The sequence below is a fragment of the Passer montanus genome, unplaced genomic scaffold (genome assembly GCF_014805655.1).
Source record: "Passer montanus isolate IOZ18808 unplaced genomic scaffold, ASM1480565v1 scaffold33, whole genome shotgun sequence".
NCBI classification, from domain to species: Eukaryota; Metazoa; Chordata; class Aves; order Passeriformes; family Passeridae; genus Passer; species Passer montanus.
This window is the reverse complement of record NW_024368041.1, coordinates 8,144,068-8,156,998: the sequence shown is the minus strand read 5'-3', so window position 1 is coordinate 8,156,998 and position 12,931 is coordinate 8,144,068. Positions and strand designations below refer to the sequence as shown.

Genomic DNA, 12,931 nt, shown 5'->3' with positions numbered 1-12,931 from the left:
CTCAATATTTATATTTAGTACTCCAGCATGTACAAAGGTATAGAACAGAAGTAGTGTTACTTCAAGGGTGATAAAATGACCTTTCCACTGGTAAAATGCTAGAAGGTAACTTAAAACATTCAGTAATGAAAGGATGTAGACTGAAATATTAATTTATTTTTTTTTATTAGCATTCTTTTTGCAGATGTTAAAGGCTTCACCAACCTTTCCACAACTCTGTCAGCCCAGGAGCTGGTCCGAATGCTGAATGAACTCTTTGCCAGATTTGATCGACTAGCACATGTGAGTTAAACACAATTTATTTCCAAAAAAACAAAATCAATTCCATGTTTGGGAGGTTTAGAAAATACTTTCTGATCAATTTGAACAATATATATCTATATTCTCCCCACAGGGATTTTATGTAGCAATTGAGTTTGGAAGACACTGACAAAGTTATATGAAAAATGCTGAGTTCTGATAACAAGTGAAAGCAGAGGCTGTCATCAGGACATTTGGTTTCTGTAGTGCTGGACAGAGAATAGTATAAAAGTAGATCACCTATGACAGTTTCTAAGGAAGCTTCATATTTTGGATTTTTGCTGGAAATTTTTTTTAAGACCCTAGCTTAGCTTTATTTGTCTTTTCTTCTGAAAAGTGAGGAAGATTAAAAGACCTATTCATTTAAGGTCATCTAATTAGTTCTCACAGTCATTGCAGTGGTTAGTTAATAGCAGGGTTTACAGTCTTTAGGCTGGATTCTATCTAACTCAACAATGAAATTAATTAAACACAGCAGAGAAAATTATTACATCAGGAAAATTAGTTGCTCCTTAATTAGCACTGATCAGGAAAAAAAATGAAGCACAAAAATACAAGTGGAACATGCTCAGTTTTGCTAGGCTTGTATATTTATTTTTTTCATATTTCTTTGGTCAAAATACAATTTAATATGGCTATCTTTAGGTGTTAATATCTGAGCTGACTAATAGGGCTTCTATGTGGAGGCAATGAAGTACATTTCAGGGAGTTTTTCTTATCATTTATCCAGCCAAATGTGGGTACATACTATGGGAAAATGCTAATTGCACTGAATATCACAGACCATGCTATCTATCTACTATAAAGGAAACTAAAGTGGCTTGGCCTGATGTAGAGATTTGCATCCCTCACTGGCTTTTATACATTTCTGAATTAGGGTGATGGGGTATTTGTACACATATTACACTGTATCAGAGTTAGATCCTTGTGGTTTTCTCTCATCTTACACATTAAGGTCAAGAAAAGCAAGTCTTCCATAACTATTGAAATTTCTTTTGATACAATTATTTTTATCTCAAATAGTAATGTGTCTCCTCTTGTACAGAGGGGTGCCATAACCCATTGCCTGGACAGTGGCAAATTAGTAAATGCAACCTACAATATCTGCTTTGCAAACAAAAACCCCTCATCAGCTCTGGTCTACACTGGAAACCAAGCCAGGTGAAAGAATTACCTCAGTCCTGTCTTTCAGAAGGAGTAGAGGAGTAATGTCTGCTTTTGTATGGCTTGACAAAAACAGCTTTTCTAACTGAAGAAACATATTTTACACCAAATAGACTGTATGTGTGTCACAGAAATATTTTAGGAAGACTAAGTATAAAAAATTCCTTAGTGCTTTGCTTCACATTTCAATTTTGACTAGCATTCATGATAATTAATCATATTTTGTAACCATTCCATAAACTATATTTAATCAATAGTGATTTTGTGTAAAATGACTATATCCAGTAAAGGAGTTAGGAACAAGGAAGCATTTACATTTAAAAGTCTAATCCAGTGAATACTCCTTCACTTGTCACTTAACCCTGAAGTCAACTTCCTGCTTGTTTGTTTTTTATTTTATTTTATGGGAACAGGAAATTTTGCTTTTAAATGCCTAGACATTTTCCCCTTCTCTGTGGCTTGTCACACACCTTCTAGAAATCTTTCTGTTCTAAATATGCAGTTCTAAATTCATAAATCCTAACAGAGGACATTGAATATGCCATACAATAATAGGCATCCCAAAAATGTAGGTGAGTTTATTTTAAAGAAATGGCAATAAATATATCAGTCTGTTTTACCAGAAATCTCTGATTTGGGATGAAAGACCATTTGTGTCTGCAAAATGTCGTTATCAGGATGATCACCTCTCAAGTGAATGTCCCAGTCACTAAATTCAAGACCCTAGGATCTTTCATACATTTCCTTTCCTAGTCTGGGAATTTACTTCTTTTTTTAACACATCATTGATTAGACTAATCCACTGGTCTAGAATAATCCTCTGAAAGGTGGAAGAGACAGGGAAGAACCAGTGTAGAAATTGAACATATTTGGCCTGCAAAGATTAAAGTTATATGATCATGAAAAAGTAAAATTCAGTAAAAAGACATTTTGATTGCCTTCCTGATTTGTGGGTTCTGTGGCCTGGATGTCATAATACCTGTGGGATACCCTGACAATAGAGATGCCTAACATGGAGAAACCTCTCTTGCTTCCCTAGAAAGGATTTGGTGTTTCTGCCCAATTCAAGGAGACAAATCCTCCCTCTGCACTTGCAGGAAACCAAGACTCCACACTGGACTCTTATGGAGGGGACCAGCTGCATAAAATAAAAGGGTCTAAATCTTATATTGAATTTCACTTTTTCCTTTGGAAAGTTTTGGAAATGGACATTGAGTGACCCTGAATTTTAAGGACTTGTGAATTACATGGATCTATCAACTTACCCATCTGATATTGCATAAAGCTTTCACACCTGGTAAAGTTGAATCTTTGGGAAAAATTCCTGGTCTTTGTCTGAATGAACCAAGAGATGATCTTGTTTTAATGCTGGTCCATCTTGGTAGTATATTCCAGTGCCTTAACACTCTCACTGTTTATTCAGTATGGGTTTTTCCTCATTTGATTTTTTCTGACTTTGAATTACATCCTTTGATTCTTGCTATATGGAATCATTCCCAGAAAAAGGGACCATCTTGTAGCCACTGACTTCCTCTGGGAATGCATCTGGATGCTTTGATCAAGGGGCTTCTCAGGTTTCCTTTTGATAAAAGAAATAGACCAAACTCATGGCAAGGTTTTTACTCTGTAAGATTTATTCCTTCAAATAGTTTTGGGAGCTACTTTTCTAGAATACCTCCTGTTTTTGAGAATCCCTTTTAAAGCACTGAAAACAGTGCTCCTGGACTAACCTCCATGAGTGTGAAGAAGGCAGATTACCACCATTCCTGCTTATCTCTGTTTCCTTGATCACTGTCCAAATGCCATGTTTCTAAACTTACAGTGATAACACTATTGTACTGAAAAATATTATTTTGGGGTTTTCTGGTCTTACTGTCACATTGTGACCACCATGTCTGCATGGTAATTGTTTATTTTCCTGGTCTTATTCCTTTTGTAAATGTTATTAGCAATAGGTTTCTATTTCCTGTCAATCCTTGACAGGACTTTTGGGAAGTGGTCCTTTCAAGGCCTCCCTAGAAGGATCTTCCACTAAGGAGGTTTACACAATCAGATCCAGATTTCAGATCTATCACTTAACTGGTTCTTAATCAGCTTAGCTAGAGTTACCATAACCCTTTAAAATAGTCACTGTTACTCAGACTCTTGGAGTTTGCAAAGAATTACCATCAAAGCAAAGAGGCCAGTTGCAGAAAGCTTGAGGCAGTTTCTTCAGGTTTTAAGGAAAAAATGTATAAATCCTTATTTACTTCTAAATAAAAGTATTAAATTATAATCTCATATAAAGATTGTTGGATCTGCTCAAACATCTTATATAAATCATATAATATTAAAGAAGACATTTTCACAACATACTGAAAAATGTAATTTGGCTAAGTTTCTTTTTTCTCTTATTAAGCTTTATTAAGGAGTACAGAAGTAATAAGATGTCTCTGATTTTTTAATCTTCCCTAAGTTACATCAAGTTTTATGGCATACATTGATGCATATAATTAACAACAAAAAAAAATCCATAATATCTGTATCATTACCACAGAACACTCTGAACAAAAAATAGAATGCAGAATTCAGTTCAATATTTCTTCTGAGAAAAAATGTAATAATATGTTTTGTACAGCTACTTCCCATTTCTAATCACTCTGTGATATTTGTAAAAGATTTATAGTTATTAAAGAGAAAAGTGACATTTACAAAAGAAGAAAAATAAGTTGGCATAAAACAGAACTGAGAGAACATTCTCTTATATATACTTCATCTACTAAAAGGCCTAAACAGAAACTCTATTAATATTAATACTTTCCTTAGGCAGAAATTTTGAGAAGAGAAGGGAAATAAGATGACATTCAGCAAGAAACTTAAGCCTAAAAAAAGTCCTGCCTTGGTGAAGCAATAGTTATTTTTGATGTTTGTTTTTCCTCTACCTTCTCTGCAGTTCTAGATGTCAGCCAATACCATGATTTAAATTATCATATTTCTAAATTCATCTGCACTCTTTGTAGATTCAGTTTCAGATGCAACAAAGAGGAAAAGAAGCTTATTAAAGGATTTATTGGGGTTTTGTTTATATTTTTTCTAAGAAGGCAATCTTCTTCTGTAACCTTGGTTAAATTGTCTCCTGTGGTGCTGCAGACAAGCTGTCAAAAATTCCTTCTACGGTGTATTACCAATCTTGTGGCTGCTGTTTCCAGGGTTGGAAACCAACCTGACTACCAGGTTCCACAAGACCACATCACCCCAGAGCCCCAATAAAATACCTGTACCGATTGTTATCAGGAAGGGAAGACTGGAGGGTTTTGGGGGCTTTTCTGTTTCCTTGATAAAGACACTTCCATTGTAGTGCTTTACTGTCCCAGCTCTGAGCTGGCCGTGTTTTGTTCCATGGTGAAGTTGTCTTCCAGCACGTAACCCACAAGATTCCAGAGACTTCCTAAAAAACCTTGCATAAACATATATGTCAGGTGTGAATTTTTTAATATGTATATGTTTGGGGTGATGTAGCAAGAAGCAGAGTTTCTGGATTACGAGTATTAATATATTTATTTAGCTCATTATAAAGGCATTATAAGACTTTACAGTAAAGGGATGGTGTGAATTCTCTTTTTGCAGTGCTTAATTCTGTGTTTTTCCTCCCAGCCAGTGTCAATAATTAATTGGCTCATACTAATGAATAAACAACTTTGTTTACCATGTTCTCCCTGCATTTACAGTTTTTCAGATGATAAAGAGCTCATCTAAAGACCTAAACAGTCATATATGTCCCAGCCCACAAAACACTTTTGGAAGTGATAGTATACAGGTTTTTATGAAAAAAATTCAGATGAAAATGACAGATTAAATAAAATTTGTTTCAAATTTTCCAGTGATTTATAAACTGAGAATTACTCAAATTCAACTCACCCAAAAAGAATTCAATTTGTGACTAAATTGGGATTTTAACTAAATTAGGCTTCACTAGTATATTCTTGGGAATTCTTCAACTCATCCTTAACAGAATCATAGAATAATTAAGGCTGGAAAAGACATCTAAGATTAGCCATTTACCTAACACTTTCAGGGCCACCACTAAACCACGTCCCTAAGCAGCACATCCATGTAACTTTTAAATATCTTCAGGGCTGACAACTCAACCTCTTTCCCAAGCAGCCTGTTCCAATGCTTGGCAATGCTTTAGATGAAGAAATTTTACCTAATATCCAACCCAAATCCCCATTGGTGTAACTGGAGGCCATTTCTTCTTTTCCTGTCTCTTATAACTTGGGAGAAGAGAGTGACAATCACCTGGCTACAACCTCTTTCATGGCCACCTGGGCACACCCTGGTTCATGTTCTAATGTTGTTGACCATTGTCCCACGTACCTGAAGCAATTAAGTTCTAGAAACTCCTAAGGGGACGGATTTCCATGAAGAATTGTTCCTGGCTTAGCTAGAAAGAAACACCTTGAGTCTTTCTCATGGGAATTTCTGTCCCTGAAATCACTTAAAGCATAGTCTTCTAATTAACACAAACTGCCAAGGCAAATTGCTCACCAGACACAGCAGTCACAGCAGTTTTCTTCTACAATGTGTCAAGGAACAAAGCTGTTGATATAATAAATCATAAACCCCATTCACCAGTGCACCTCAATTCCTTCTGCAGCATGAGAGACCTCAAACCTATTTTTTTCTGGCAGCACAGAGAAATTCTAACTGCTCCATTATAGTTTAGAGTTTTTTTTTCCTAAAGAAAAAAAACCCCCATTCCTTATACAGTATGGTAAAATGTGTAGAAAGTGTTTAATATAGGGCCATACTTATGTATTCCCTAGTTTAGGAAAATGAAAGACTGCCATATTTTTCCCTTTATGTGTATAAAAATTCAAAAATCTTGGTAACTCTGTATCATTTCTGGTCCTCTTTTTTTGCCTACATGACCAGGCTTGAGAACCCCCCTCCATCTGTCTCTCTCAAGGTCCTAGTTCTCTTTTCCAAAGGGACAGAGCTGCAATAGAAGGAATTTGGATGGAGCTCTCTCACCAAGCCACCCTAAAACAGACTGCTGATTAAGAGCTTTGGCCTAGCCCCCTTTCATGCTGAGAAATGAGGTTTATCCAGGTTTCCTCTGCCTTTGGCACAGGTTTCAGGAACTGAGCTATTGTACACAAAGGCCAAGTCCCTTCCTTCTCCCACTCTGGCTGCCTTTTGAAAGAAGACTTATGTGTATAACTTCTTTTTGTTCTGTAGTTCAGTTGCAGTAATTTTTCATCCCCAATGTTCTAAACTCTGAGCTTGAAATTGTAAAAATAGCAAAAAAATTTCAATTTTCTGTGGTCTGTTTGCTATCCTATGGGGTTCCTTTCAAAACTAGGTGAAATGATTAATTCAGCACTGGCAGAATTGAAAAAGTGGCATAGCTTACAAAACAAAATCACTTTTTTTTCCCTTGTCAGGAATTTAGCCCAAGGAAACAAGAAATATTAATGAAGTCTCTGACTGTGTCTTTCAGCAACTTGATATTTGAGCAACTCATTTCTGCAGCTCCACCTTATGCCAATTTGCTTTGCTTCCTTTCCAGTCACTAGGGGTATATTTAATAAGCTTAAACATAAATCATTCACCACATACAAGGCAATTATTTATGAAAAATCTGCATATTTTCTTTTTCTCTGGATTTAGGTGAATTGGAAAAAGGTTTCTTATCAATTGCCACTAAATTAATCTAGAATTATTATTAAAAATAGTTGGGTGTTTGAGTCTATTCAATATCCCCAGGCAAAAATTCTGATTTAAATTGATCTTGGCAGAATCAGGCCCCTTAATCTTCCACTTGCAGCAAATAAAAGCTGCAAATAAGGGGAGAAAAGAGCCCCTATGTGTGGCATGCTGAGATTTTAATTGATCCCTTCAATAAATGCTATTAATGAATGAGTATTGGAAGGGGTGTGAGACTGATGGATACTGATGTGAACGTCTGTATAATATCAGCTGTCATTTACATGCCCAAGGACAACTTTTAGAATTGCATATGAAAAAGGGAAGAGGAATAAAATAAATTAAAGAGTAGATGATAATAGCCTCACAATGGTGTAAGAATTTAACACAGTTGTGAAAAATATTTCCTGTACCAAAGTTCCTGTATGAAAATTTTCTGTTATTTAAATAATTTACTCATTTTGCAGTTTCTTCATACATATTTAGACTTTTCATTCATTTTCATTTAATATCAACTTGCCACTCTTAGATACCATTGCAGTGAGACAATTTTAGGAAGTGGGCTTGAGCTCTACAGTGTGAGGAAAATCTTGATTGATACTAATATAATTTTATACCACTGAAAAGTGGGCAGGCCCTGACAAAACTCAATCTCTGATTTAAAACTAGAGCATGACTGCCCACATTATTCATGAATCTAACCTTAATGCTCTCGTACAACAGTCTGACAAAGCTTTGAGTCTAAACTGAAGATGTGATTAAGCTACCGAGTCATTTGAGGAAATCTCATGGGACCAGCCAGTTTGCCCCTGTCAAAGGCAGATACCATTAGCCCCCTGTCCTTGAGAGTCGTTGAATTATCTTCCTCTAGATGAATTATTTCCAGTGATAAAAAGCCCATAGTTTACTTTTGAAATGAGTATGATGGGAATAATTAGGGAAGCATAAAAAATGAAAAAGCAATGTAGTCAGGCTGTAACACAGATCACATTTACCAGTTATGATAATTTGATTAACAGGAAAAAAAAACCCAGGAAGACAAGGAGTCATTTAAAAGTTCCCTGTGGTTTCTTGTGCCAGCAGAGACACCTTGCCTGACTCCTGCAATGTTCCACAGGACATAAATCTTATGTCATATTTGTTAGTCCTGTGTGGGTGTTTCACACACCCAGGGTCTCACAGGTACATGGTGAGTTTAGGTACAGACAGCTGAAGTGAAGCCCAGCCAACAGCTTTATTTGTGACTGAATTTGTCCCCAGGCTTCCCCGACTGCCTTGCCTGGCTCTCCTTGGGCTCCACTGCTCGCTGGCATGGGGACACCTGACATAGTCATCTCCACAGGGATATTGCACTCTGTGGATGACTTCCTGAGCTTTGGCAAATGAGCCAGGTGACACCACATGACAAGGGAAAGAAAACATTCATGAGGAGCTGAATGGATTTCCTGTGTCACACACATGCACTAACATTTGCATATTTCAGACCCTCGTTAGCAGACCTTGCCATGCATCAAGATTCTTATTCTTACAAAAGCACATCCCTCTGAAGCTGTCTGCTTTATTCTGAATTTCAGACATGCAGGAAGGTGATATAAGTCTCATCTGAATTTACTGGAACCAGCATTTTAGCCAGTTTAAGTGAGGCATTAAGAATCAAACAACAGTCTTATCCTATTGAAGACTACAGTCTTTAACTGTGCTGAAATAAATTCTCACTTAATAGGGGTTTCCCATGTCATCAGATAGGTATAATAAATGTTGAAATTAAAAATGCAATTTAAAAATTAAAATATAATAATACTGGAGATATATCTTTCTTTCTTTTATTTCAGTCTTTCTTTCTTTCCTAAGCATTGACTGTTTTTCTCTTTTTTCCCCTCTATTCTACTATGAGGTTATTATTTGTAATGTATTTGCAGTGGCTCTGAATAAAGAGCTGCCTTTTGATTTATTCCACCTGAGTCAAACCCATATGACATTATACATGATCCTTTTATTTTGTAGATATAAAAGAAAACATCACTTATAGTAACAATCAATTGAATGGGGCCTTTAGAAAAGCCAAAAAATGCTAGAATCTCTGGTTTATATCTTCATCTCTTTGCATTTTGTTTAAACAAGGAACAGAGAGAAAAGCTTAAGGAAGTCCTCCTACTGTTTGACATGCTCTGATTTGTGCCATTGAGTCCTACCTACTTGTCAATTGACTTTTGTGTTTCACAGTTTCGCTCTATAGTTAAAAAAAAATAAGTGGAAAATGTGATAACATCAGATCTCTAATTCTTTCCATTGAGGGGGAACAGTTAAAAAAAATGTTGTTTTGGAGGGGTTTAGGATGTACAATTTTATTTGAAGCAGTGTTCTTTTGTGGGTCTGCAAAGGGGATGAAAAGAAGAGATTGAGGAAAGAGCAGAGTTACATATGAATTTTGACATTTTGGAAGCCTGGAGTTCAGTCTGGAATTTTGTGTGAAACAGGTACCAAGGCATTGCACTCAAAAGGCAAGCACTGGTTTTAGCTGGAGCCTTAACCAAAGCTTCAAACACGGTCAGTTCCTACTGATGGTTTAAGAAGATTTTAGGGTGAATCAGCTTACTTTTTGGCCACGTGCCCAGAACAGGTTTTACCCTTGCTGACATGCTTAAGGCTTCAGCTGACTTCTCAAAAAGCTTTGAGTACAAGTGTGTAGATTCTCTGTGTCACTCCAGGATTGTGCAAGTCTTATCTGAGGTTGACTACAAACCTTCATTCCTCCTAAGCAAAACTTTGAAGGGAACCCATACTTGATTCCTGGGAGAATCAGCATTCACACTTGCTTCTAGAGCTTACTTAAATTTTTCTTTTTAAAGGTCTGTTACTGCAGCCTTTACTGATTGATTATTAATACTACACTCAATATTTCAGCGACTCTCCATCATAAAAACGCTTCCTTGCCACAGCTTGTAATGTTCTCTTTTCCTGTGCATTGATTGCCTCCTGTGAGGGCCCAATCAGCAGAATACATTGGGCAAATTTACAGATAATCTTGGTCTCATATGCTGGTCTGGGAACTGCAAAATTGCAACAATTCAGATATTTCTGCTCACTAGAAAAGGATCTTCTAAAATAATGATCAAATCACCCAATAATATTCTGTTTTAGTCTGTAATGACACTGTTAATATGTATTTTAGAAATTAAATTCACTATTTGCTCTTAGGGTAAAGGATGTCTCTACCTGGATGCCAAACATCATTTCTCCACAGCATGAGCTTGATGCAGGACAGCTTCTTTGAGATCCTTGTCATGCAGATACTTGATCAGTTTCTATACCTGTTGGGAATACTTGAGTGTCACTGCAGAAACTTTAGGTGGAAAGAGATTTCAGTGGGAGGAAAGAGGTTTTTCATTTATTTCCAGTGTAAAAAGTGGGCAGGAAAACATGCCATGGAGGAACATAGCCTAAATTGGATTATTCATTATCTCAGCTGGCATTTCTGAATCCTTGGTCTATGTTCCACCTAGCTCTGATAAAACCTTTCTCCCCATCAGCAAGAACATCTCAGATTAGCATAGAAGAAAAATCACTATAGTCTTCTTTTCTGCAAATGTAAAGGTAGTTTATGTCAAAAGTGATATAAATCACAATTATATAATGACAAACAGGAAACATCCAGAAACAAGGTGGGGTGTTGGTTTTTTTAACAGCAATTACCATTTCTACTTTCACCTTAAAATTATGAAAAAACATGCAAATGTTTTCTTTGTCTTTGATACATTTGTGTGTAGGAACACCATTGTCTCAGAATAAAGATCCTGGGGGATTGTTACTACTGCGTGTCGGGGCTCCCAGAACCTCGCCAGGACCATGCACACTGCTGTGTTGAAATGGGGCTCAGCATGATCAAAACTATCAGGTAATGCCTTTTTCTCCCCCTGATTCATTGTTTCTGGCAGTGTTCTGAACTTCCTACCTGAGAATGCTATCACTAGACAAGTAATCATTCTGTTGGTTCAAAAATCTCAGCATTATCACTGTGAAAAGGACAGGACTTTTTTTGATCCATGTAACACGTGGGAATAGTTGCTAAAATGATTTTATTAACCTGTGCTACTTCAGAGATGTAACACAATAGCTGTGTGGGGCTGAGAGGCTTCACAGTTCTTGGCAGTTCTCACTTTGTACTGTTGTCAATTTCAAGAGGAGACTGAAGAGGAGTCTGAATTGCTTCCTAAAATCCCTTTAATAAAATTAAACCACAATATAAACACAAAATGGACAGCTTTGGCTATCCTTTAGCTTGGAAACTAGCTCATAGGCAAACCCATAAGTATTGAGATTTTCCAGATGAACAAATTTTACCTGCTAAATTAGGTTCTTGCTTAAATTCACAAGCACTGGAAGTATTTTAATGAAGGAATGTGCTCCCATCATGTAAATATAATTATGTTGCTGTTAGATTATTGTATTTTGATGCAATTATAATTGATAATAATCATGTTTCAGTAGCCTGTGGATAGAGCTTGCCCAATGAGTTACCATGGCATTGGCTTACATCTAGTACTCCAAGAGAGGTTTTGTCCATCTTTTAGAAATGTATGGGGTTTTACTGATACAATGTATCAATTAAAAAATTACTGAGCTTATATTCAAATACTTTTCCTGTTGTCTTCCCTAAAATAGTGTTGCCTAACATGCTATCCTCTTTCCCTGGATCTTTTGCTGTTCAATCTCTTTGTCTGCTTCTTGTCCAGGCATTTTTGCCCCTTTTATCTGGGTCTGTCTCATGATATACATCAGACAGTTAATGCACACTGCAGCTGCATTACTGAGCTCTTAATAGAGAAAGAATTTGACTAAAATTAATTAATGGAAAATGTAACTGAATAATGATTATGCAACAGTGATATCTAAGAAGGCTGGATTCAATTATCACAGGCTAAATGTTGAATAAAGTAATCAATACTTTGCTTCTGGAATCCCTACAGTGAAAGTGAAACATGAATTAGACAACACAGAGATGAAAAAAATCTACCAGCATTGTTAAAATTTTTGGATACACACATCAAATCTTTGCATTTCCTTGGTAAAACTACCTGCAGACAACCCATTGTAAGCCCTTTTTCTTCTAAGACAGTAAATTTCTCTCCATTTCCTTACACATGTGGAAGTCTGTAACATCCTGTGCCCTTCAATGAACAGGGTCGTGAAGGCAGCTATCCAGTAGAAATATTGTTCTATTTTTAGTATGTTAAATAACAGCTACAGTCAGTCGGAGCCATGACACCAAAGTTCATCAGGACTTGGGTCATCCATCACAGACAATTCAGTTCAGATTGACCCCAATTTATTTGATAATCCCAGTATCTGATTTTCTGTCTATGCAATGAGCATGGTTCTTCCCCTAGGCTTTTCTGTTCAGAGTAAAGGAGCCTTATGTTGCTTATCTTAATGTGTGTTCATACAGTTCACAGGGAGGACCAATCCTGCCATAGAATATTAGAAATACTTCTGCCTATATTTCTGAGATATTTTGGAGTTATCTACAGTCTATTAATTAAAATTAAAGAAGTAGATATATGTCTCACAGTTAAGATAAAATAAAATACCCTTTTTATAAAAGTGAGTTTTTTATCACATTGATCCCCACAGAATTTTACCATATTTAAAAATTTAAAATGTGACATAAATGACATTTGATGATTAGAAAATTTTTAAACTTCATCAGAAGATTTCAGAAAATAATTTGTTTTAAGTATAAAATAATAGGGAGGTGATCTAAGATATGAGAAACCATAAT

At 36.2% G+C, this 12,931-nt stretch overlaps 1 protein-coding gene across 2 annotated transcripts in view; it reads left to right on the top strand.

The window, feature by feature from the left end:
* Positions 1–12,931, top strand: part of ADCY8 (adenylate cyclase 8) — a 116,971-nt gene that overhangs the window by 50,802 nt on the left and 53,238 nt on the right. For both annotated transcript variants that reach the window (XM_039715494.1, XM_039715493.1), the window contains exons 4-5: positions 171–282; positions 10,920–11,047. In XM_039715494.1, the coding sequence (XP_039571428.1) occupies positions 171–282; positions 10,920–11,047 (240 nt within the window). The remainder of the gene's footprint in view (positions 1–170; positions 283–10,919; positions 11,048–12,931) is intronic.